Source organism: Daphnia pulicaria, chromosome 6, assembly GCF_021234035.1.
Source record: "Daphnia pulicaria isolate SC F1-1A chromosome 6, SC_F0-13Bv2, whole genome shotgun sequence".
In the NCBI taxonomy this organism is placed as follows: Eukaryota; Metazoa; Arthropoda; class Branchiopoda; order Diplostraca; family Daphniidae; genus Daphnia; species Daphnia pulicaria.
Genome location: NC_060918.1, coordinates 12,533,208 through 12,553,904, shown reverse-complemented (window position 1 = coordinate 12,553,904; position 20,697 = coordinate 12,533,208). Strand labels below are relative to the sequence as shown.

Genomic DNA, 20,697 nt, shown 5'->3' with positions numbered 1-20,697 from the left:
GGAGGGCGCAAAATAACCCTTTTAATTATCGAGCGTGATGCGTGAATAAGGAGCAGAAAATTAAGGGCTAAAAATGAATATTTCTCATGTTGTATTTTCCCACAAAACCAATGGCCAAAGCCAATGGCGGCAGAGCTATAGACTCCTGGTCGCTTCTCGGCTGTGTTGGCTTCCCTATCCCGGTGTTAGGGTAAAAGCAGGGGTATGGAGAGCTCCATGCCCATGGTAAAGGTATTCCAATTTTCAGAGATTTTAGGGCGGAGCCTGTCAGAAGTTGTGAAGTGGAAACGTTAAAAGAGCCATCTAGTGATAAGATGTTGACTTTCAATGAATGATTTCGGCGGCCATCTTCGTGTATTATGTGAATAAAGCCTATCCAAGTATCCATATTTTCTGTAAAAATGGTTGGCAGGTGTGCTGTTCCTGGTTGTCAATCAACATATTACAAAGGAAAACAAAAAGAAAATGAGATCACCCTGTTTGCAATTCCTAAAACTTCATTATCAAAATGGCAAGAATTAATTCCGTGTAGTAATTTGACGAGCACCTCACGTATTTGCTCCCGTCATTTTGACGAAAGTGACTTTAAAACAGGGATTGAAATTCTGAACGTGTTCCATCCTTACAAACGGTGGACTCTTAATGCTGGAGCAATTCCCAAACATTTTCTGTTAAATGGTATTAATATTATATTTCCTGTACAATCTGTAATGCACAGAAACCGAGCGATTTTAATTTTACATCTAGTCGACAAGCAATGCAAAATGTTGTTTTTGTTTAATGTTAAATAACGAAATTCTTGTATATATTTTGTAGTGGGAGCAAATGCCAGCAATGCATCAGTAAGGAAACAACCAAAAGTAGACAAAATACCTACTACGTCAAAGAAAAAAAAATGTATAAAAACAGGTATTGATAATGGTTCATATTTTGTTTTGAAGAGCAATTGCTTGAAATTGAATCTTCTAGCATCCTCCATGGAAGCTACCTCTACTATTCAAGAATCAATCAACATTCACCAGGCTGCTGAAGGAGCAATTTTTGATCCACTTCATCCTGATTCAATCAAAGAAAACGTTGCTGTTGTCATTGAAGATTCGACAATTGCATCACCTTCCATGGAAGCAACCTTTACTAATTTCAAGTCTAATTTTGTGACATTTCAGTCACTAGAAACTTCATCAAAAGTACCAAAGAATTGGATGTGGTCTTTTGATAAAATCAAACTAATGATTTATTGCATTTCAATGGATCAACTACCAAATGGAAATTTTAATGTAAAAATTGTACGGTTTCAAAACAAACAAGAAGTAATGTATTATGTCAACGGAAAGATCATTCCATCAAGCACTACTGCTCTGTCGAACCATTTCACAACAATTGAAGATATATCGCAATTGTTAAAGGATTTCAACAATCGAAAAATTTGTTCTGGCATTCCTCAAGAAAGGTTCAGAAATGTTAATTTTCCATCGCGTCTTTCTGGTACATTGGACTCGACAGCTGGTGTGTTAAGATCGAAATTTTGCAGAACCATTTCAGAAAAGAAGAGAGTTTGCGTACAATGTCTTTATTTAAAGAAATACCTATCTCAGAGGTTAAGTAAAATGGAAGTAAAAATACCAATTTCAAAGGAGAAAAAGGAGAAATCTAAGTTAGCTGAGAAGAAATTGGCAAAACGTGCGTAGCTTCCTCTGTATTAATGAAACATTGTATTTAATAAATGATTCGTATAAATGCGTACACATTTGAAACTAAACTAGTAATACGAAAGAGAATAAAATTCAAAGTAACTAAGAATAAAACGTACCATGTCATTACATATTTTTTGTTACACAACCAAACTGTATAATTTATGAATGTGAGGATTTTTTTTAACATCCCTAAAAGAAACACTAGAAGAAAAACTAAAAAGTTCCCTTCGGGTACCTTGCTAACGCAGGTAGCTGACAATTTATGAATGTGAGGACACTTAGAAAGGTAAGAACCCCCGTAGTGCCCACTCACTAGAGGCGCTTTTTAAAGTTTCCACATAGGACTACTTTTCTTTTACCCTAAAACCGGGATAGGGAGAAGCGACCAGGAGTCTATAGCTCTGATGGCGGGAAGCTTGTGTTCGGCTTCGGCCTCTAGCGACAAACTTAAGCATCTCTTATGCCCGGGCCATGGCCCGGGCAAAAGTGATCGCGCCATCGCGGTCTTCACGTCAGACACGTCTGTACTTACGAGCTTTAGTCATCCAATCACCGTTTCCTATTGGTAACTCACGTGAAGGTTTATGAACACGTGATATATTCTAAATGGACGTTAGAGTTAATCCATCACAGCAGACTCGATCAAAACGTGTTACTGTCCCTGAAATCTACCGAAAAGCGGCCCGAATATTAAAATCAGCTGAAGAGAGGAAAGGAAGTCTCAAGAATTTAATCTACTCGTCCGGTTTTCGTGTAAGTGATTCTTCTCTCACGTGAGCATAGGTCCCGTCTTTTAATTTGGAAATCGTTTTAGGATGTCAAACCTCTATATGCTTTGGTTGCAGAGAGTTGTAAACATCAGATTGAATTGGATGAGCTAGTTAACAACACAGCAGGTCTCCAAAATGTGCAACCTTTCGATCCCCACTTGGCCAGGATATTGATCACAGAGTTGCTTTGGGGAAAAGGGTACTTGAAACCTGAAAATGCTCGGGCCATCAGGATAATTCTAGAGTTAGAAAATGATCTCAGACAGGCATTAGACGGCATGAATTCACAGGAAGACAATGATTCTGTTCACCAAATTTCAGGTAGGTTAATCCAATCTGTTTTATTTTGTATTTTCAGTATTGAAACATGGAGCCTAAGCCGAACAAGGGATTTTACCAGACTGAGTACCACAGTCCATCCTCTGCTCTTTGCACCTTGTTCCTATTTAGTGCTGCAATGTTCACCCTTCCCATTGCTTCTTATTTTGCCACAATTTATCTTCTCGATAAATATTATGGGATTCCATCTTCAGAGAGCTATATATATGCTGTCATTGCAGCAGTCATAATGGTTCAATTGGTCATAGCCGCTTACATATACAAAGCATTCCAAGAAGATAAACCTCCTAAACAAGATTAAATTGCTTGCCATGTCCATGCTCACCAATACAATATTTTGGAAAGAAAACGCAACTTTTATCTTATTTATTTTTCAGCTCCGCGATATGTTCGTGTCAACACGCTCGTGTCCACCACCGAAAAGGTCTGCACTAAGTTGATTGCAGAAGGATGGAAGCAAGTAAAATCAAAGAAAAAGACCGGCTACGAAGGTTTCATCGAACGAGTTAAAAGTCTCAGTGAAAATGAATTCATTGTGGATTTTCATCTGGATTTCTTGTTGGTTTTCCCCTCAAGGGCACAATTCCATAATCACGACTTCCTGAGAAATGGATCTATTCTACTTCAAGATAAAGTATGTCTAAATCAATTGAAACTATTTGGAGTCATAATTTTACTCGAATTCTCAAGGCAAGTTGTTTGTCAGCAGTGGCATTACAGACCAAACCATTTTACGGCAAGATGATCGACGCTTGCTCTGCCCCTGGAATGAAGACTTCCCTGTTAGCTGCACTATCCAATAACCAAAGGTAAGCAATCAATGATACTTGCATTTCAATTCAGTTTTACGTTTGAGTTGGTGTTGTCAAATCGCAGTGCCATCATTGCAATCGAACGAGATGCCAAGCGATGCAATACTTTGCGTCAAACCATATCAAACGCTCGCGCATCAAAGGTTTCAGTTCAGCGGGCCGATTTCCTCAACCTTGATCCATCTGATTACCAAGATGTGAAATACATCCTAGTCGATCCGTCCTGTTCGGGAACAGGTATAACTTTACATAAGTCTATGCAGCGCTATTTCAGTAGTGAGAGAACTTTCGATTTTGTTTGTTAGGAATTGTCAACCGATTGGACCCGAAAAGAAAGCCAGAAGAAGGAGCTAGTTTGGAACTTCGTCTGAAACGATTGAGTTCCTTGCAGTCACGGCTAGTGGAACACGCTGCTACTTTCCCTTCCGTTGAACGAATCGTAATATTTCAAAGAAAATTGGTCTATTATGTTCTAGTAATTTAGCGTATTTATTTATAGGTATATTCTACCTGCTCGATTCATGAAGAGGAGAACGAAGCTGTCGTTAGACAAGTCCTTTCAAAAATCGGGAACTCGTTTCGTTTGGATGAAGCATTGCCTTGGTGGCCGAGACGGGGAACAAACAGTTATGATAACCCACCGGATGACATAATAGGCCTGAAATGCGTTAGGGCTGAAGCTGAAAAAGACTTGACTAATGGATTTTTTATTGCTCTATTCGTTCGAGTGGGAGAAAGTTGAAGTTGAGTTGGTTTATCTGCGAAAAATTACCTCTATGTTCACTGAGAAAATTTACCAGTTCTCTTTATAGAGTTTTGACTTTTAAAATACAGCCAACTTTCACCTCGAAATTGAAAATGAAGCGAGAATCTCAATAATTTCACTTTTGTTAAGCGGTTAAGCCGCTACATTAATAGTTTATTAACATATGAGAAAATTAACAAAACCACAACACATATTGCGATAACTTGAAAGGAAATCGTCGTCTAATATTGTTGGGCCCCTTGCCGAGCCAAATGGTCAGCCTCGATATTACCTGCGTGGTTCCCGTGACCCCTTACGTAGACCTGGATGGAGACGCAAGGTTAAATAAATAATTTTAAAATATTGACTTGGGAGTTACCCATTCAATATCGACGTCTTCCATCATCCTCAGCAATTCTCTATACTGAATCTTGTGCTTTATCGGCTCGCCATCTCTCTTACGCCAGTCGCTTGACAACCATGAGAAAATCCAGTTTGTAATAGAATTGATTAAGTACATGGAATCGGTGTGAATTGCCAATTTCTCAACACCTAGTTAAGTAAGGAACTAAAATAGAAATAAGTTAAATTTTGTGTGAAATATTATCAAGACGTACCGTAGAATTTGACTATTTTTAAAGCTTCAATTACTGCTTTTATTTCGGCTACGTTGTTTGTCGCAGGATCTGTGGGATTTAATGGTTTACTAACATTTCTGTAATTTTTAAGAAAAATTCAAATATTTATAAACTAAAAGAAAAATTTTGGTACTTGATTTTACTTACAACGGATGGTCGTAATCAAACCAGACGCCGATACCGGCTTGGGCACCCGGTTGGCCATTTCTAAGACATGCCCCATCGGTGTAGACGATGACGTTCCCATCTTGATCAACTTGAAACTTTCCTTCATTGTAAGGGCTAGTCCGTGAACCAAATCTATGCGATTGCCTACAACGTAGGGACAATGCCCATTCTGCGTCTTGGACACCTTCCACTAATTCAGTCCAGGTAATATCTTCGTTATCGTGTTTTAGGTTACTATTCAATTCATCATAGACTTCCTGATTCAAGCCATCAAGAAGAGTCCACTTCTTTATTTGTCGGCGAAAGAGCTTAAAACCCCAGTCCCTATTGCTACTTCCACTGAACCTCTGGGCAAAGGCGTGGTCAATGTCCTCGGCAAAATCACGAACTTTTTGCGAACTAAATTGATACAGTTCCATCTCTAGTGCTTACGTTAATACGACCCTAAGCATTAAAAAACAGGTATTTAGGGAATAAACATCAAAGGTATTAAAATGGAATATCTAAATATGCTAATGAGAAAAAACATAATTATTAACTTGAATACTCAATTGTTACCCTTTATAAACAAAGACATCACTTACCACCGAGGGAAAATTGCTGATATTCCACTTGGAAAAACTTTCTTGACTTAAGACTTACTTTGTTTTGTCTTCGACTCACGTCAAAGTGCTCCATACACGAGTATACAGTTTTTACTACGAATCAAATTACTCTGATCACTGGGCTTGCTATCTAGTGTTGACCTATAATTTCTATAATTCTGCTCATACGTATTTTCCACGGACTGTTATATTGTTCGATGTTCGTAACGCCACAATTTTAATAAATTTTCCTTTAAAAAAATGAACAAGAAAATTTGAACCGTAGGCTACGTTAAATTGAGAATAATGTTAAATGTAAGAAATTAATAATTCAACTGTTTACGTAAAAAAATATATTTAAGAAAACTGTTATAACTGATTTGTAACCCTTACGATTGCGAATTTTAATGATTTATATTTTTTTATAGCGTTGAACCGTGGATGAAAGAAGAAAATGGACTCAAAAATTAAACCGTGGGATATCATTCGCTCGCTTGGCTAAGAATTCGTAATATTTTTCGGTCGCAAACTACTACTAAACTATAATAACAGTAGGCCTAAGATGAGCGTGAAAGTCATCCGGTATTTATTGAAATGAAATGCAAATCGATTTCGTGGATTCAAATTTTTGAAAAATTGGATGAAAAGTGGATTTCGTCTGTACGACTGTTGCTAGGCAACGGGCTCGACACATTAGAAGAAAGTCGTTCCTTGATACAGTTTATGCTTCTCATGGTTATTATTTAGTTTGTTTTCCTACGGATTAAAAAGTAGCCGATGGATTCTCCATGTTCCAATGAGGAGTCTAAAGTTGCTCCTCAAGTCTCGCTCAAGGTAAGATTTCCATTGTCCGTCAAAATATAGATCAACAGCACTTATTTGGTATGATGATGGTGGACATCAGCTGGAGCCATTCGTGCACCAAGTCGGCGGCCACTCGTCGATGCTGTGCCTCGACGAGTCGACGGTCGGCAAACCATTACTTGTCAGAGAAAAGGCCTTCTATGAAAACTTGCCAGAAATTCTTGCTCCATTTACTGCCCAGTACCGTGGAACAATTCAGGTGACTTGCAACGAGGATGCTGGTGGCTATCTCACCCTGACCACCTTCCCTCCTGCAGGTTATGTCGCTCATGAAGGAACTATGCCAGTCAAACACAGGTAACAACTCAAAATTTTTTGGTCAATGATCAGATTCATGTTTCTCATTCGTGTCAACAGAATAAAATGGCATCACGGTATATGCATCGATATTGAGTGTGTGGAGACCTCCAGTGATGAAGATATTTTTGAAGATGATACTAGTATGACTCCAGTAAGTTCTTCACCATGTGTGGAGCATTCTATCGAAAGGAGGCCAAGTCATAGTCACAATCCTTGGATCCTGCACTGCCACAGGGGACACATAGCCAAAATGCTTGGGCTAGACGAGGAATCCACCCACTCCCAGCAGAGCCATTCACAGTGCCATTTCGAAAACTTGCCGTCCTTTGAGTTCCTTCTCCTGGAAAATCTCACTTGGAGGTAACTTTAATTCAGTTGACATTGCTTGGACTTGATTTAAAGCCAATCAATATGTTTAACGTAGACGGAAACGACCTTGTGTTTTGGATGTCAAAATGGGAACTCGACAGTACGGAGATGACGCTCCGGAATCCAAACGCCGTAGTCAGAGTCTGAAAGTTGAGAATTCTACTTCAGGTTCACTGGGAATCCGGCTGTGCGGTATGCAAGTCTTTCAGGTAAATTCAAGTTTGTTGGACCAAATCGTTGGTTTGCCTTTAGCATATTCTATTCACGTCGTTTTGAAGGTTACAACCAACAAGTATTTGTGCCGTAATAAATACTATGGCCGATCATTGACAGACGATGGTCTCCGCAGTTCGTTGACGCAGTTCTTCCACAACGGTGAACGTCTACGAACCGACATCTTTCTGCCTCTGTTGGATCGGTTGAACAGGTTGTTGGCCGTTATCAACCAGCTGGACTCTTACCGGCTCTTCACCAGCTCGTTGCTGATCATCTACGACGGCCTGGATGGCCAGCCGAGTGAAATTGACGTGCGTATTATTGATTTCGCACACGCCACCCAACGAGACATGACGGCCGAGTCACAGATGTACACGGGACCGGACGACGGTTTTATTTTCGGATTGAAAAGTCTCGTCGACTTGATTGAAGAGCTCTCAAAAGAAGAATGAAGCGAATAGCATTTGCAAAATAATAATAAAACAAAGAAAGAAATCTAACGATGGAGGATTCAAAGAGAAATGGGAAAAAGAAAATAAGGGGTGCTTCCAGTTCTGACGGTTATGTAAAACGGTTTCGCCCGCTTCGTCTCGCAGCCACCACCACCACCACCTGTCCGCACGTCATTTGATATTGTTCTTTTGGCCCAGCCAAGTTCTGCGCGGCTGACACGGTATCGGGGAGAACATGTTTTTTGTTTTGATTTTTTAAGAGAAATGCTAGTCTGCTTCTTTTTCTTATTATTTTGTTGTTTTTCCTTCTTCCGGAACTCTCTTTGCTTTTATGTCTTAATAATCTTCTCCCAATATTTGCCATCGGGGTAGTTCTCGTCTATCTAGGGAAGGAAGGAAGAATGAAGAAGTTATCATTTCCCCCATCATCATTCCACTTGTTTTAGTGAGTAGAAACAAAAAAACTGCTTTGCTGCTGCGGCGACACTTATGGAGATCAGGCGAAAACATTTTCTGATTGAGGAACCGGTGATTTAGTGAGTCGTTATTTCTTCTCTACTCTGAATTTATTAAATTGGGAAAGTTTAAAAAAACCAAAAAAAAAAAAAACAGAACACCAACGCTTGCATATTTGCTATCATGGTCTTACTTAAAAACAAAACAAAAAAAACGGTATCGTTCCACTAATGTTGCAGTCATGGTTTATCATATTTCTTTTTAAGCCAGAAACCGAATACATTGTTTTTTCTTTTCATTTCGGTTTTTCAGTTCGACTCTACAATTTTCCTATTCTTTTGAACTTGGAAGACACAGTATGGAAACGCACAAAGTAACTGTATTTGCTGAGCTGTACGGGGCGAAGTGGTTATAACCTCGTAAATTCGACATCAGAAACCGCCGCCGTTGGAAGAAGAAGAAGAAGAAGATTGGAAAGTAATAGGAAAAGCTTGGAAATTGGTAAGAACAAAAAAAAAAAATGGTAATCATTATTATAAGTGCACCAGTACGCACGGCTCCGTTAGAAGTAGAATTCACGATTCGACGGGATAACATGTTCTAGACGTAATAGACCGGAGGGCAATTAGTTAGAGAAGAAGAAGAGGTGGGTGCAACGGTACTGCGCCATTTGGCATTTTTCAAACCGTACAAGACTACAAACCACATTGTCTTACCGTTCTTTTCCTTTTTTATACACTCACTTAACAGCGTATATGCCCTCCATAGAGTATATATAGGCAGTGGCGTTAAACAGTGTCGGCCACGCCAACTACTTCCGGTGTAGCTTCGATCGATCATGAATCGGTGGAAGCGGATACCTCGAAATCCCATTTGATGCCGCAAGAATGCCATCGTCTTCCGTTTCGTGCTGGCCAAATCAGCCGGGATCTGTAGAATTTCACTGACTGGTGTTCATGTTACGCTGATGGATGACGTAAACTTTAGGACCGTTTCTTTCCGCATTCGTTGCACAATTTCAGCTAACCGAATACGGATGAATTAGGGGGGAATGACTCGTAAATAGGAAACAAATTTTTTGTTCAAAAATCGAAGTGAAAGTATAATCGCTTTGGACGTTGGCGGAACTAATAATTGCCAACGCGTGACGAGTTACATGAACGAGACGGGATTGGCGAAAAGATGTTTGAACAAGTTTTCAGGAAACGATGTAGCCCTTCGTGCATTACTCTTTTAAACAGTCATTTCCTTCTCTTTCGGAGGATGACGAGGCCCATTTGAAAAGTTGCACGTACCAGAACGACTACAAATCGTGTTATTCATTCAACAATGCATGTACGTTTCTTTTTTTCTTTTTTCAGCCATTACGGTCTATGCGCTCCTTGATTGTTCGGTTAATGTGACAGCTGCTTAATGAACAACACTTGCAAACTATTTATGGAAAGAACCTTCTTCTTTTTTAAACAAAGGTAGGCTGACATGGTTTTTTCCTTCACTTCCTTCTTCCAGTTAGAAAAATAACGAATTGTGCGTGTATAGGACTGTAGGTCTGTGTTTAAGGACTGAGTCCAAGGTCAACGAACTGGCCCTTGTGCGGAGAAAAAATAACACAAACAACAAACATGCCGAAGAGAAAAACCCAGAACATATCTATATGTATATTCATGGTTTTTCTCTACTTAAATAGGGAACACGTTTTTTAAACTTTTGGTACACTGGCCTATATAAAGTCGTTACTACGTCGTAGAGTACCTACAGTAGACAAAAGAAGCGCATGTTATTATATAGACTGTTCTGTCATTCAAACATTAATGGCGTAAACCTCAAAAACCCCAGAAAACAATTCTTTGTTCTTCTTTTTTCTCAGATTTGCTTTTTGTCTCTTTTTCCGTCATTTTCTCCGTAATGGTGGAGAGACACATCTGGTTCCGATTGTTGGCCTGGTAAAAGCCGCAAAAGTTCTGTCGAAATCAGCGGGGAAATTTCTTTTTCTGCTCTATTCGATCGTGTATTCAATCGGAGTATCGATCACTGACTGTCGGGGAGCGATAAATTAAGTAATTTCCCATCGACTGTTTGGGGTTTTCCTTTAAAGATTTCGCGTAGAATTTTACGAAATTCATTCGAGTCTAACGAATGGCTGAGACTCTCTCCCATCATTATCCCAAATAAAAATGGCAAACAAATCATTTTTGTTCGGGTGAAAGTCGCAAACATCTTACCGACATTCTGTCGAGTTGCTATCCGCGTCAATAAATGAAGTGAAAATATCCAAGCTTCGAAAGAGCGAGAGAGAGAAAAGAGATTTCCTTTCTCTTCTCTGGAGGGCATCCGAAACAGAAGGGGAGGTTATTTTGTCTTAGATATTTTCACCGGTGGTAGTATTAGGCACCTACGGCGGCGGGATGATGGTGATGAGTTCGTGAGTTCGAAAAGGAAAATTTGACTCTCGACATTGTGCTTTCAAAAGAGGGCAGAGGAAACGTCAAACAAAAGAGTTTGGCAGCCAGACATGTAGAGATGGGTGGGGGGGGGGGGGGAGGAGAAAGAGAAACGTAATAATGAACGCGCCCAACTTTCACGAGACAGTAGTACATCCGTCTCATTCTTGTTTTCCTTTGATTCACGCCACTCTACCTTAAACACACCTTTCACCCTACAGACGTGTACTACATGTGTGCGTGTCTTATTACCGGCCAATTAGCTAGGCGGTTACAGACGTCGGAGAAAGCGATTTTCTTTCACAAAAGAAAGGAGAAAAGGTTCTCTTTGGCTTTTCAAATCGACATTTTATATTTCGTTCGTCCTTTCAACCCCGGCAGCAGCAAACACTTTTCCCGCCTCACGACTTTTTCTTCGATTCCCCCCGAAAATGTTTTAATCCTGCCAGCAGAATTCTTTTCTTTAGTATATATTGGAGAAACGTCTTAATGGTCTATTGTCAAGATAAGCCTCAACTGTTAGATGTGCATTAAAACGTTAAAGGAAAACAGGATCCGAACAGGACAGCATTAAGATTTTTGTTTTTCAACCAAAACCTTTAAGTAGGTTGTGGAGTTGACAGGGTCGGCCACAATAACACGAAAATTCTCTTCCTACTCCTCCTCCTCTTCTCCTATTCACGCAGGTCAACAAATGATAAGCAGATGGGGGGGAAAAAAACTGTACTGGCATACACGACGTTCGGTATTCCCGTTGAAAGAGATTTAATTCTTTTAAAGAGAAAAAAAAAGAGATAAATAAAGAAGATATATCACCTTTGCCGTACAAGGCGCTGTGAGGTAGTGGAACTCGGCCGAGCTCGGCCAGCAAGATGCGCACCGCTGTGTATACCGAAAGATGGGGTGAGGTGGTGCTGCCCAACAGTCCCGTTAGTTCCTTAAAAAAAACTTTTTTCTTCTTTTTATCCATCGCACGATAGAATTTCAATGCATCTCCAACCAACAAAAGAATGAAAATTTGGGTGGAGGGAGGTGAACTAGGAGATACGTGAAGGTTACACATTTTCGGTCCGTTCACATTCATTTCACAGTTCCGCAATTGAGTGTGTATAAATAAAAACGCATTAACAATTTTTTTAGATTCGATTGTTGACCTTAAACCAGGCGACCTCGTCGAAGGATCAAAGGAACCTGAACGAACCAACTGGTTGGCACCGAAAACCCCAAAATTATATCCAGTCGAACGTTTTCTCGTTTACACGAAAGCATCAAGAGGGCAACGCCATCCCGTAAATGCAACCAAGCCATTTTTATGGGAATCGAAATGTTATTTCTCTCTGCTCGCTCAAAGGTCATCTGAAGAAAGAAAGAAAGAAAGAAGAAACATTTTAGTTTTTGGGAGTTTGGCTTCTGGTTGTTTCCTGATGCAAAAGTCAGGGGTCGGCAGAATAATTCAAATAACTCGACTACCGGGTTTACTGTTAGTTTCATGATCAACTCGAATTGGAATTCAAAAGAAAGAAAAAAAAAACATCTGTTGGAAGAATGCTGCACCACGTCTAATGGTTAAAGATTCTTTTTTCTTCTATAGATTATTCACGAAATCCGGTTCTTTTTCAAATTGGCGACATTTCCCCCCTAAATTCAAGCGGGTAATAAATTTATTGCCGCCGATTCCGCATTGGAATCTCTTCAATGTGGGTTACACCTGAATTGCGCACGAGAGATTGCTGGTCCTTTTCTTCCCGTCCTGCTGACAAAACTCTGAGAACTCTTTTAAGGATAAGAAGAAGAAGTTAATGAAATAAAAAATAAGAGACCTGGAGACGGAATGTGGGTCAGAGTCCTTCTTGCGGGCAGGTTTCCCTCCTCTTTGTTCACCAAAAGAAAAGAAAAGAAAAAAAAACCACCGCCACACCACCTCTTGTGTGTATCATCCCGCCCTCGACCGAACGCGCGCAGCACACACACGAAACCTCACGAGCGTTCCCGTCTCGTCCCGGTGCGAGCATAAATACCTGCGGACGGCGTCATTTGCTGATCATACCTCAGACAGGAGCAGCCAAAGCAAGTGCTCCTTAATAACAAGCCAGAAACAAACAAACACACCATTTGATTTTCTGAAGACACTTCTCGATCACAAGGTAAATATTTATCTTATTTGTTATTCTCGTTTTTATTTGGGTTTAATTTAAATTCGTAAAATTTTTCAAATTGAATTTCAACTCATCGCATTTAAATGTCCTGCTGATTTTATTTTTCTGGTTAAATTAAGGGTCTTTTGGTTATTTTGCGATAATAAAAATAGACGATAGGCATCTAACTTTAAAAATAAGAAGAGGGATGTTGTTTTGCGCAAAGTTCATTGGCATTCAGGTGACATGACCGCGCTGACGAAAGGCAGGGGAGCCAGTTTTCTTTGTGGGTCAAGAGTTAAAGGCTGCCCTTTCTGCTCCTTTATTCCTTCCCTTCTCATCACCTCCTCCGGGCTAATAAGAGGTGGGACAGGTAGACATGCACCCGGATATTCTCTTCTGAGCTTCCATCCTAAGCCTCTAGTTCAATGAACTCTCGACCTCGACCTCTACTCACACAGCTTTCCTGTATCGTTGTTTGTCTTCTCTGTTCATTTGGCATGGGCTCAACTAGGAAGGGGGGGGGGGGGGGCAGGGAATAGGTCTAGTGGCGAACGCTCGCCGATGTCGCTCACTTCACCTCCAACCGCAACCCAACTCGAATCGTTGTTTCACTACCCTCCCGATTTATTGATTTCCTCTTTTACATCTCCGTTGTCGTATTTGCAGAATGTTGCTGCAGACATTGTTCATGATCGTTTGCGGCTTGACTGCCGTCACCGCCCAACGAGTCTTGGCTCTACCCGACCCCAAGTCTTGTGCCAAACGTGAGTTATTATTTCATTTATCCTAAATTTTCACCCCCCACTTGGTTCTAATAAGATTTTGTAATTATTTTTTGTTTTCCAGGTGTTAAACACGCCCTGTGGACCGATCCTCTTGGCAACACTCACAACTACTTCTTCAGCTGGCTGCACCCTGCCACCGCCTCTTTGGAAGTCGATTGGCTCGACGCCCGTAACGTCTGCCGTCGCCATTGCATGGACGCCGTCAGCTTGGAGACCCTCCAAGAGAACGAGTTCATCAAGCAGCAGTTGGCTCGCTGTAAGTTGTGCTAACCGTTTCTCTAATATTATGTAACAAATAATGAATGACTGTGTGAAATCAGATGGCGTCAAGTACATCTGGACCAGCGGCCGCAAATGCGACTTTGACGGATGCAACCGCGCCGATTTGCAGCCAACCATCGTCAACGGATGGTTCTGGTCCGGCTCTGAGGCTAAGGTCCCACCCACCGATCAACGCGCTTTGGGAGATTGGTCCAACACCGGTGGAGATGGTCGCCCTCAGCCCGACAACCGCGAAGATGACGTAAGATATACAACTTCCTATTGACCTAATCTCCTTTCTTTCTATATATTAACCAATCCAATTGGAAATCATCTTTTTCAAACAGGAGGGTGAGCCTTGCTTGGCCATCTTGAACAACTTCTACAACGATGGCATCAAGTGGCACGACGTCGCTTGCAGCCACGAGAAACCCTTCATCTGCGAAGACAGCGAGCAATTGCTCAACTTTGTCCGCTCCCGCAACCCAGAGGTCCCCCTCTAAACATTTCGACAAACGCCTCGTTTGATTGGAATTTTTTTAACAACTCGTTTATTTTCGAATAAGCATTTAAATTACGAAGAAAGAAAAAAAAAAGAAAAAAAAAAAACACTCATTCATTAATGGCCGTAATGCTGCGCAACGGTTCACATGGCGATGTACATACAGCCAGACCTTTTTGCAATCAATGTTCACGCAAACACATTCAGGGTCTCTGACGACCCGACCGTATTGCTGCTCTTCTCCCTCCCTTATTTTGTCTTCTACCCCACCCCCGTCCCTCATCCAAAACCCCAGTTATTATCAGAAGATTACACACACAAACACACCACCACACACAAAAAAAGCGTAACATTCTCTTATGTCTCTTCCCGGCCACGCAATACATTCTTTTGTTACCTTAAACAGAGTCAAGTTGTTGGCACAAAAAGAGTGGATGTATAGAAAAGATGCAATTTATTGTCGCCATCTTTAGTGCTGTTGAGAAGGGAAAGACCAAGTAGTCATTCTTCGGTAGGAGAATGTCAAAGACATGCTCAACCGGGAGTCTTTACGCTGGTAGCATTCGTTAAAATCCAAACGGACGCCAAGACCTTGTAGATTGGGGTCGGAATGAGACGACAGCATGAACAGAAACGTCTGCACAAAGTTCTGTGTGTGGGAAACCATAAAAATATAAAACCCGAAATGCAATGACCATTTTTACTGTACGTTTTATGTGCATTTTACCTGGTAAGAGGCGCTGATGGCACACAATTTGGCTTTAATGCTCGGGAGGAAAGACTCGATGGTCGATTTGGATTTCCCCTGTAGGCAAAAGACATTCAACAGTTGAACTAGAACCCAAAATCTGCATCCTGTTGATTTTGGTTTACCTGTCGTTTTTCAACTTCGAGTATGGCGGCTGAGAAAAGTCGCTCTTGAATTTGGCTGAATTGCAACATGGCTTCATGGATGCCCCTCAAATGATCCCGTATATCCTGGAACATAATGAATTATAGATTCATTGGAATATAATAAAATCTAACTATTTCTACCTTTGATTCTTCGTCGAGGAGCGCACGGCTGGTCACCGTCTGCAAAAAGTGTTCGTGGGCCGTCAAAAGTTGCTCCATGGTTTTTGAATTGCATAAGGCGACGCTAAGCTGCTCCCAGGCGCAGGCCACCACCTCGAACGACAGGTAGTGCGACATTTCCTGGGCGAAATGGATCATTTCGGAGAGCAGCAACTGGGCTTGATGCAAGACTCCTTGAACCTCTGCAATCACACGTTTTAGTCGTCGTTAAACATCTTTTCGAATCAAATCAAAATTCCAACCTAATAAGCCCCTTAGCTGCCGTCCTTCCGTTAGCTGTTGGTGGCGCAACTTGGACATGATCCATTCCATGCGCTTCGAACGCCAAAGGGCGTAAAAGAGAGTCTCGTAACGAGTTTTTACTTCAGGCGTGAGAATAGTTCCTAGCGGCCCGTCTACTTTGTAGTCGAGACTAAAGACATCCCATCCGCTGTCACCTTGCGACGGTTCGCTGATGCGCACGTCAAGTCGTTTCAAAACATCCGCATCGTCGTACTGGCTGTTGGTGCAGCGAATGCACTTGTCGAGAATGGAAGCCAACAAACGGCTCATTCGTGTGTTGGCAGGCTTGTCCAGCTCGGGCCTTAGAAAAATGATTCCATGATTAGTGTTTTGCCAGGAAGTAAATAAAATTGGAATTTACTCGACAAGTTTCATCAGATGATTGACAAAATCTCCCTGGCCAAGTAACAGATACTGACGAAGAGCGCACAAGTGGAGTTTGATATGGTAACGGTCCAGCAAGACTTGCAGCAGGTACTGAGATGCAGTACTGTAAGCTTCTTCTATGGACTCCCAATCCAAGGAAAGCAACGATTCTAAATAAAAAGGAAATATTTCAATCAAAACGAAGTAGATGTCTCGGGAAATCATTTCATACCGCTACGCTCTTCAGCTGTACGACGAATCTGGTTCAATCCCGGTATGGGGCTTTTATCCAGGCAAATCTCGCGCAGGAAGCAAATACTCTTTCCGGTAGTGGCCACTTGATGGCCTTGCTCTTGAGTGAAGAAATTAGGCACCATGATTGATCGTTCATAATACTTGTCATTCCATAAACTGCCGGGATCGACAGCCAGGTTCACGCCGATGAAGAATTCACCATAAGGATCGCGGAGTTCGCCCTCGAACGTCCAAAGCATCAACATCTCGTATAACGGACGACACACTTGGACGAGAATTTTCAACACGACAGTTTTCAAGGTGGCGTTGCCTTGTAAAACGAAAGAGTGAATAACTGAAGCAAGAGCTCCGCCTCGTTGACCATGGCACGCTTCCACCAAAGCGGCCAAAAGTTTCATCCTGGCTTTAGGTTCTTTCGTCCATACTAGCAGCCTCTGGAATGTTAAGCCTTGCGTCTCGACTCCAACGCTATCACCTGTTCTAGCAGTTTGTACTTCCATCTGCGATTGAAGAACTGCTAGCAGCCTGTAGTACTCACCTGAAACAATACGTCAACACAAATGTTTTTGTAATAGTTTAAAAAAGGGCTCCATTCAAGATTTACTTACTCAATTCTTCTTGTAAAGCGGCGGCGAAAGCCCTCGCGGCTAACCCACATGTGGATTCCGTTTTGGGGGATTCACAATACTTTTGAACTTTGTAGAATAGCCAGCCCAACTCCACCAAACTGAGTACCATCTGCTTCAGAGCTTTTGGTAATTTTACCTAAATAGGAAATGGGGAAATTAAAAATAAGTGTGTAGAACAGCTGTTTGTATATAGTTACAGTTGATTTAAGGTGAAGATTTTCATGGGTTGCATCCCACTGGAAAACTTGTCCTTGTATTCCCTGGAAGGCGTACAGGATTTCTCTAAGTAACACTTGGTTGGAGACATCTGAATGACCTGTAAAATGAACAAAAGGGAGATTGCTAATTTCTGAACTGTGTGTGCTATAAGCTAAGAGTATGTACCATAAAGAGTTGTTTGTGGTGCACTTTTCTTGCTTGATGAAAGAGAAATTAGAGGAGAATATGGAATTTCTGTATTCTTAGGTGTCTTGACCATTGTTGTGGTCTAAAAACAAAGAAAATTTTGATTAAGTGTGCAAGATCTCTTTCTTAAAACTCAGTCCTACATCAGTAGTAAATGATGCCAATGATGGTAGTGTGAAAGAATGACGAACTACAGGTTCATTAGCTGCTGAAGGAGGATTTAGAGCCAAGTAGTACATCAATTCCAAAACAGCTTTTCTGTTTTTAAGGATGGACTGAAGAAGATGCAAACAATTAATATTTAAATAAAGTTTATGTTGATGGTTGTCACTTACACTAGCAGTTAGCCTGGCATAAAGTTCATCAAACTTCCTAGCATCTTGATAGCGTTCCTTAGTACCCAGAAGTTTCTTGATACTTTGGACAATGGAAAACTCTGTTTCATGGGTTTGGGATGATAGATGTTGGGACGACAGCAACTGAAGCGCGAGTTTGTATTTTGTTTCATATTCTTTACCTACGAGTAACCCAGAAAAAAAGTACTGTCAGAACTGGACACACAACAAAATCAAGCTATTTTGATAATAGCTAGCATTAAATAAAAACTGCTCTTTGAATACTAGTTTCTGAAGACTTTCCACTGCTCAAAGATCTGCAGAGTTTCTCGACGAGAGCTGGAATTGTATTTTCATCCATAATTGAATTTTGTCAAACAAACTGTTGACCTGTTGTCGTATTTTTTTATAAACAAAATTCAAAAAAGAGTCTACTGCTTTATTGGACTCCGTTGGTGGTTTTTAAACTCATCGTTAGATGGCGTGTTCTTTGTTTATGAATCGTCCAACAAGGACAAAAAAGAGAGTATTTCTCGAGAGACTGCGTAACAAAAATAAAGATTTGAGATCATATTTAGTGGGTCATTTGTACATAAAGTGAGAATGACGGAGGTGAAACGGTTACCAGTGTTTGTTTTCCCAAGTTCGCTCAATTTCTTCGCTGATGAGTCGTCTTCACATAAACAAATGGTCACTGTTTACAACCCATATGATTTTGTTGTAAACTTCAAAGGTGCGTTGTTAACTACTACCACTTTTAGTATTAGTCCTTGAAAATTGCACTGATAACCTAACCTCTTTTCGCATGCTTTTGATAGTACTGTGTAATGCTCCACACAAGTACCAGATTGGTGATCCTGAGGGTTCTATAAAACCTCACTGTTGTATGGATATAGTAATACGACACATTTCTATTTTGCCAACTTGCTACCATGTTACGGACAAGTTCAGGATTCAAATGAATGAACACAACAGCAGACAGTTGTTAGGGAAGAAAGATATCCCAGTTATTTTATTACCAGGGAAATCAACAGGAATCTCAGACTCAACTGCTACTAGTCTGGATAACTTCAGACAGTTCTCCACAGATGTACCGTCAGCCTCTTCTAGTGACTCAAGCTCTTCAACTATGCAAATTCAAGCTTCCTCAAATAGCCTTGGCAAATTAGGTTGTTGGAGTTTTATTGAATTGTTGTTTTCCAAATTATTTTACTGAGCACATAATTTTCTAGGTTATCAAAATGCTGGACCAAATTATATTGCCATTTTGGTGGCAGTCGTTTGTATTATAGCTCTAATGTTGCCTTCAAATGAAGCTGAAGGTGGCTCGTCATCCTCTTTTTGGTCAATGTTTCACTTGTCTTCACAACAGAAACTGGTATTTGCCTATTCTCTCGGTAAGTGTATTGGAGATTTCAGAAATTGAGTCAGTAATTAATTTTCCATTTTGAATGTATTAAGGTCTGGTTACAATGGTCATATTTCGGGTGTAGATGGCCTTCTTCCTGTGAGAAGTTCAAAGTACGCAATGAATGCGCAACTTTCTGTTCGCCAACTTTGAGAGATATGAACGTCAATGAGATTCCTTGATGTCGGCTTAAAGTAACCATTCAGATAATTTATGAAGTAAATTTTAAAATTGGCTCGTCTCTTTTGAAAATTTAAATGAAAATTAAAACTAGCGAAAATTAATATGGAATGTCGTGCCCCCGATTGCAGACAAAACTCCAACCACCCTGTAAAATTGAAGAAGAATTATAAAGCAACATTTTTGTGAAATTACTGTACATGTGTTGTTGTAGTTATGGTTAACAAGCTTACCCCAATGACAAACTCCCAACCAGTGCCTCCAGGACAGGACGCTGTAATTCCTCTTCGGATACAAATTGAACCCCTCTCTTTCACTTTAGGTTCGTTGTTCTTCAAATCCAGCACAGCCCAAACCTAAAGAAATTGGTCATAATTGATGTTCCCTCCGATCTTGAAAATCCAAAGCTTACTTGGTCGTGCTTCCCTACTGACACGTGTAGAACGTGTTCATCAATTAGCTCCCATGAAGTTCCCTCTGGCAGAATTGAAACGATATCTTTACGACGATACAAGCGATCCTGTGAGTCCACTGCCCAAACTTGAATATCGCCAGCGGAAATTTGACGGAGAGTGGGATTGCCCTCGGGTCGGTCCATTAAAAGCCACGCCACTCCTAAATGGGTAAAATATTGTGATTTAATCCTTATCTTAAAGGTCGCGCTATTTTTTTACACACCGTCAGGGTTGGCTAAAGTAACTCTGTGCCGCAAGGCTGGTGCTCCTAATGAAGTAATTGCCCACACTCGCCCGTCTACCCCAATCGATAAGGATTGGAAAGCATGCTCGCCCAATACTGCCTCCCACGATTCACCTTGTGGCTTTATCACAGTCACTCCTACTCGCCGAAGAATTGAACCATTAGCTGCGATTGCCCATAATAGCAATGGCTCGTCAGGACGTCCGCTGTGATCGACCTGGGTAAAAACAAAATCGCATGTAAGTATCTACTCTTTTCATCTTTAAAAACCAAACAAACCTGCATTGAAATGTCCAGTAATTTAGTGAGACCAAACTGAAACCATGGTCCAGTACTAGTGTACCGACATTTGCGCTGCCAGCGCTTGCGCCTAACGTAATCGAAGGATCCTTTATATGTGTGGTAACGAGAAGGATAATCAGTCGCATATTGCCATCCTTCTCTATCGGCTCCATCGGGCGGGTGGTAATCGACCAACCATTCGGAAACCTAGGTCGAAATAATTGAATCTCAAATGCGTTCGACTAAAT

At 41.0% G+C, this 20,697-nt stretch overlaps 9 protein-coding genes across 12 annotated transcripts in view; 6 read left to right on the top strand and 3 right to left on the bottom strand.

Annotated features, from left to right (window-relative positions):
- Positions 1–292: 292 nt before the first annotated feature.
- On the top strand, positions 293–1,740 carry LOC124344192. The gene is made up of 3 exons (XM_046797685.1): positions 293–678; positions 817–909; positions 970–1,740. Exons 1-3 carry the CDS (start codon positions 402–404, stop codon positions 1,686–1,688), a joined length of 1,089 nt encoding a protein of 362 aa, XP_046653641.1. The 5' UTR covers positions 293–401; the 3' UTR covers positions 1,689–1,740.
- Positions 1,741–2,187: 447 nt separating this feature from the next.
- LOC124344167 (28S rRNA (cytosine-C(5))-methyltransferase-like) lies at positions 2,188–4,467 on the top strand. Its single transcript, XM_046797639.1, has 7 exons — positions 2,188–2,447; positions 2,509–2,785; positions 3,181–3,437; positions 3,494–3,612; positions 3,680–3,852; positions 3,921–4,054; positions 4,115–4,467. The coding sequence occupies exons 1-7, from the start codon at positions 2,301–2,303 to the stop codon at positions 4,355–4,357; spliced, it is 1,350 nt and encodes a 449-aa protein (XP_046653595.1). The 5' UTR covers positions 2,188–2,300; the 3' UTR covers positions 4,358–4,467.
- A 45-nt stretch (positions 4,468–4,512) lies between these two features.
- LOC124344212 (ribonuclease H1-like) lies at positions 4,513–5,963 on the bottom strand. Of its 3 annotated transcripts, none has more exons than XM_046797716.1 (5): positions 5,744–5,963; positions 5,146–5,610; positions 4,978–5,075; positions 4,740–4,912; positions 4,513–4,683 (listed from the first exon to the last, which is right to left on the bottom strand). In XM_046797716.1, the coding sequence occupies exons 2-5, from the start codon at positions 5,583–5,585 to the stop codon at positions 4,603–4,605; spliced, it is 792 nt and encodes a 263-aa protein (XP_046653672.1). In that variant the 5' UTR covers positions 5,586–5,610; positions 5,744–5,963; the 3' UTR covers positions 4,513–4,602. The 3 variants fall into 3 exon arrangements, with proteins under 3 accessions (XP_046653672.1, XP_046653674.1, XP_046653671.1); XM_046797718.1 differs by having other exon boundaries at positions 5,809–5,963; XM_046797715.1 differs by having other exon boundaries at positions 5,751–5,962.
- Positions 5,964–6,284: 321 nt separating this feature from the next.
- Positions 6,285–8,705, top strand: LOC124344184 (inositol hexakisphosphate kinase 3-like). Its single transcript, XM_046797669.1, has 5 exons — positions 6,285–6,584; positions 6,655–6,911; positions 6,972–7,274; positions 7,339–7,492; positions 7,562–8,705. The coding sequence occupies exons 1-5, from the start codon at positions 6,528–6,530 to the stop codon at positions 7,949–7,951; spliced, it is 1,161 nt and encodes a 386-aa protein (XP_046653625.1). The 5' UTR covers positions 6,285–6,527; the 3' UTR covers positions 7,952–8,705.
- LOC124344151 (bestrophin-2-like) overlaps positions 8,347–20,697 on the top strand; it is a 26,884-nt gene continuing 14,533 nt past the window's right edge. The window contains exons 1-3 of one of the 2 annotated variants that reach the window (XM_046797614.1): positions 8,347–8,487; positions 8,720–8,908; positions 11,989–12,332. In XM_046797614.1, coding sequence (XP_046653570.1) covers positions 12,273–12,332 — 60 coding nt within the window. In that variant the 5' untranslated portion in view covers positions 8,347–8,487; positions 8,720–8,908; positions 11,989–12,272. Of the gene's footprint in view, positions 8,488–8,719; positions 8,909–9,768; positions 12,333–20,697 lie in introns of both variants that reach the window. The other variant, XM_046797613.1, reaches the window with a different exon arrangement.
- LOC124344225 lies at positions 12,834–14,937 on the top strand. Its single transcript, XM_046797739.1, has 5 exons — positions 12,834–12,992; positions 13,653–13,750; positions 13,833–14,027; positions 14,092–14,294; positions 14,380–14,937. The coding sequence occupies exons 2-5, from the start codon at positions 13,654–13,656 to the stop codon at positions 14,533–14,535; spliced, it is 651 nt and encodes a 216-aa protein (XP_046653695.1). The 5' UTR covers positions 12,834–12,992; position 13,653; the 3' UTR covers positions 14,536–14,937.
- LOC124344115 (gamma-tubulin complex component 3-like) lies at positions 14,723–18,307 on the bottom strand. The gene is made up of 13 exons (XM_046797562.1): positions 18,166–18,307; positions 17,881–18,062; positions 17,689–17,820; positions 17,525–17,627; positions 17,338–17,456; positions 17,120–17,276; positions 16,489–17,049; positions 16,252–16,426; positions 15,851–16,191; positions 15,570–15,790; positions 15,408–15,512; positions 15,262–15,339; positions 14,723–15,183 (listed from the first exon to the last, which is right to left on the bottom strand). The coding sequence occupies exons 1-13, from the start codon at positions 18,239–18,241 to the stop codon at positions 15,004–15,006; spliced, it is 2,430 nt and encodes an 809-aa protein (XP_046653518.1). The 5' UTR covers positions 18,242–18,307; the 3' UTR covers positions 14,723–15,003.
- Positions 18,372–19,660, top strand: LOC124344221 (motile sperm domain-containing protein 1-like). The gene is made up of 4 exons (XM_046797733.1): positions 18,372–18,613; positions 18,699–19,049; positions 19,113–19,277; positions 19,342–19,660. The coding sequence occupies exons 1-4, from the start codon at positions 18,484–18,486 to the stop codon at positions 19,371–19,373; spliced, it is 678 nt and encodes a 225-aa protein (XP_046653689.1). The 5' UTR covers positions 18,372–18,483; the 3' UTR covers positions 19,374–19,660.
- Positions 19,315–20,697, bottom strand: part of LOC124344101 (tectonin beta-propeller repeat-containing protein-like) — a 4,546-nt gene continuing 3,163 nt past the window's right edge. Inside the window, exons 8-12 of the mRNA XM_046797542.1 lie at positions 20,447–20,656; positions 20,147–20,384; positions 19,881–20,083; positions 19,702–19,824; positions 19,315–19,616 (exon numbers count right to left, since the gene is read on the bottom strand). Of these exons, the coding sequence (XP_046653498.1) occupies positions 19,569–19,616; positions 19,702–19,824; positions 19,881–20,083; positions 20,147–20,384; positions 20,447–20,656 (822 nt within the window). The 3' untranslated portion in view covers positions 19,315–19,568. The remainder of the gene's footprint in view (positions 19,617–19,701; positions 19,825–19,880; positions 20,084–20,146; positions 20,385–20,446; positions 20,657–20,697) is intronic.

Coding starts and splice junctions, on each gene's coding strand:
- LOC124344184 (XM_046797669.1), top strand. CDS start 6,528: ATGGATTCTCCATGTTCCAATGAGGAGTCTAAAGTTGCTCCTCAAGTC. Junction 6,585..6,654: donor CTCCTCAAGTCTCGCTCAAG/GTAAGATTTCCA, acceptor GGTGGACATCAG/CTGGAGCCATTCGTGCACCA. Junction 7,275..7,338: donor CTGGAAAATCTCACTTGGAG/GTAACTTTAATT, acceptor TGTTTAACGTAG/ACGGAAACGACCTTGTGTTT.
- LOC124344167 (XM_046797639.1), top strand. CDS start 2,301: ATGGACGTTAGAGTTAATCCATCACAGCAGACTCGATCAAAACGTGTT. Junction 2,786..3,180: donor TTCTGTTCACCAAATTTCAG/GTAGGTTAATCC, acceptor TTTATTTTTCAG/CTCCGCGATATGTTCGTGTC. Junction 3,438..3,493: donor CTATTCTACTTCAAGATAAA/GTATGTCTAAAT, acceptor CGAATTCTCAAG/GCAAGTTGTTTGTCAGCAGT.
- LOC124344221 (XM_046797733.1), top strand. CDS start 18,484: ATGACGGAGGTGAAACGGTTACCAGTGTTTGTTTTCCCAAGTTCGCTC. Junction 18,614..18,698: donor TTTTGTTGTAAACTTCAAAG/GTGCGTTGTTAA, acceptor TGCTTTTGATAG/TACTGTGTAATGCTCCACAC. Junction 19,278..19,341: donor GGTATTTGCCTATTCTCTCG/GTAAGTGTATTG, acceptor GAATGTATTAAG/GTCTGGTTACAATGGTCATA.
- LOC124344212 (XM_046797716.1), bottom strand. CDS start 5,585: ATGGAACTGTATCAATTTAGTTCGCAAAAAGTTCGTGATTTTGCCGAG. Junction 5,076..5,145: donor TTTGATTACGACCATCCGTT/GTAAGTAAAATC, acceptor TAAAAATTACAG/AAATGTTAGTAAACCATTAA. Junction 4,684..4,739: donor AAGACGTCGATATTGAATGG/GTAACTCCCAAG, acceptor GTCTCCATCCAG/GTCTACGTAAGGGGTCACGG.
- LOC124344225 (XM_046797739.1), top strand. CDS start 13,654: ATGTTGCTGCAGACATTGTTCATGATCGTTTGCGGCTTGACTGCCGTC. Junction 14,028..14,091: donor CAAGCAGCAGTTGGCTCGCT/GTAAGTTGTGCT, acceptor GTGTGAAATCAG/ATGGCGTCAAGTACATCTGG. Junction 14,295..14,379: donor CCGACAACCGCGAAGATGAC/GTAAGATATACA, acceptor TTTTTCAAACAG/GAGGGTGAGCCTTGCTTGGC.
- LOC124344192 (XM_046797685.1), top strand. CDS start 402: ATGGTTGGCAGGTGTGCTGTTCCTGGTTGTCAATCAACATATTACAAA. Junction 679..816: donor CAAACATTTTCTGTTAAATG/GTATTAATATTA, acceptor TATATTTTGTAG/TGGGAGCAAATGCCAGCAAT. Junction 910..969: donor AAAAAAATGTATAAAAACAG/GTATTGATAATG, acceptor TGAATCTTCTAG/CATCCTCCATGGAAGCTACC.
- LOC124344115 (XM_046797562.1), bottom strand. CDS start 18,241: ATGGATGAAAATACAATTCCAGCTCTCGTCGAGAAACTCTGCAGATCT. Junction 15,791..15,850: donor GCAGCTAAGGGGCTTATTAG/GTTGGAATTTTG, acceptor GTGTGATTGCAG/AGGTTCAAGGAGTCTTGCAT. Junction 15,184..15,261: donor CCATCAGCGCCTCTTACCAG/GTAAAATGCACA, acceptor TCCCACACACAG/AACTTTGTGCAGACGTTTCT.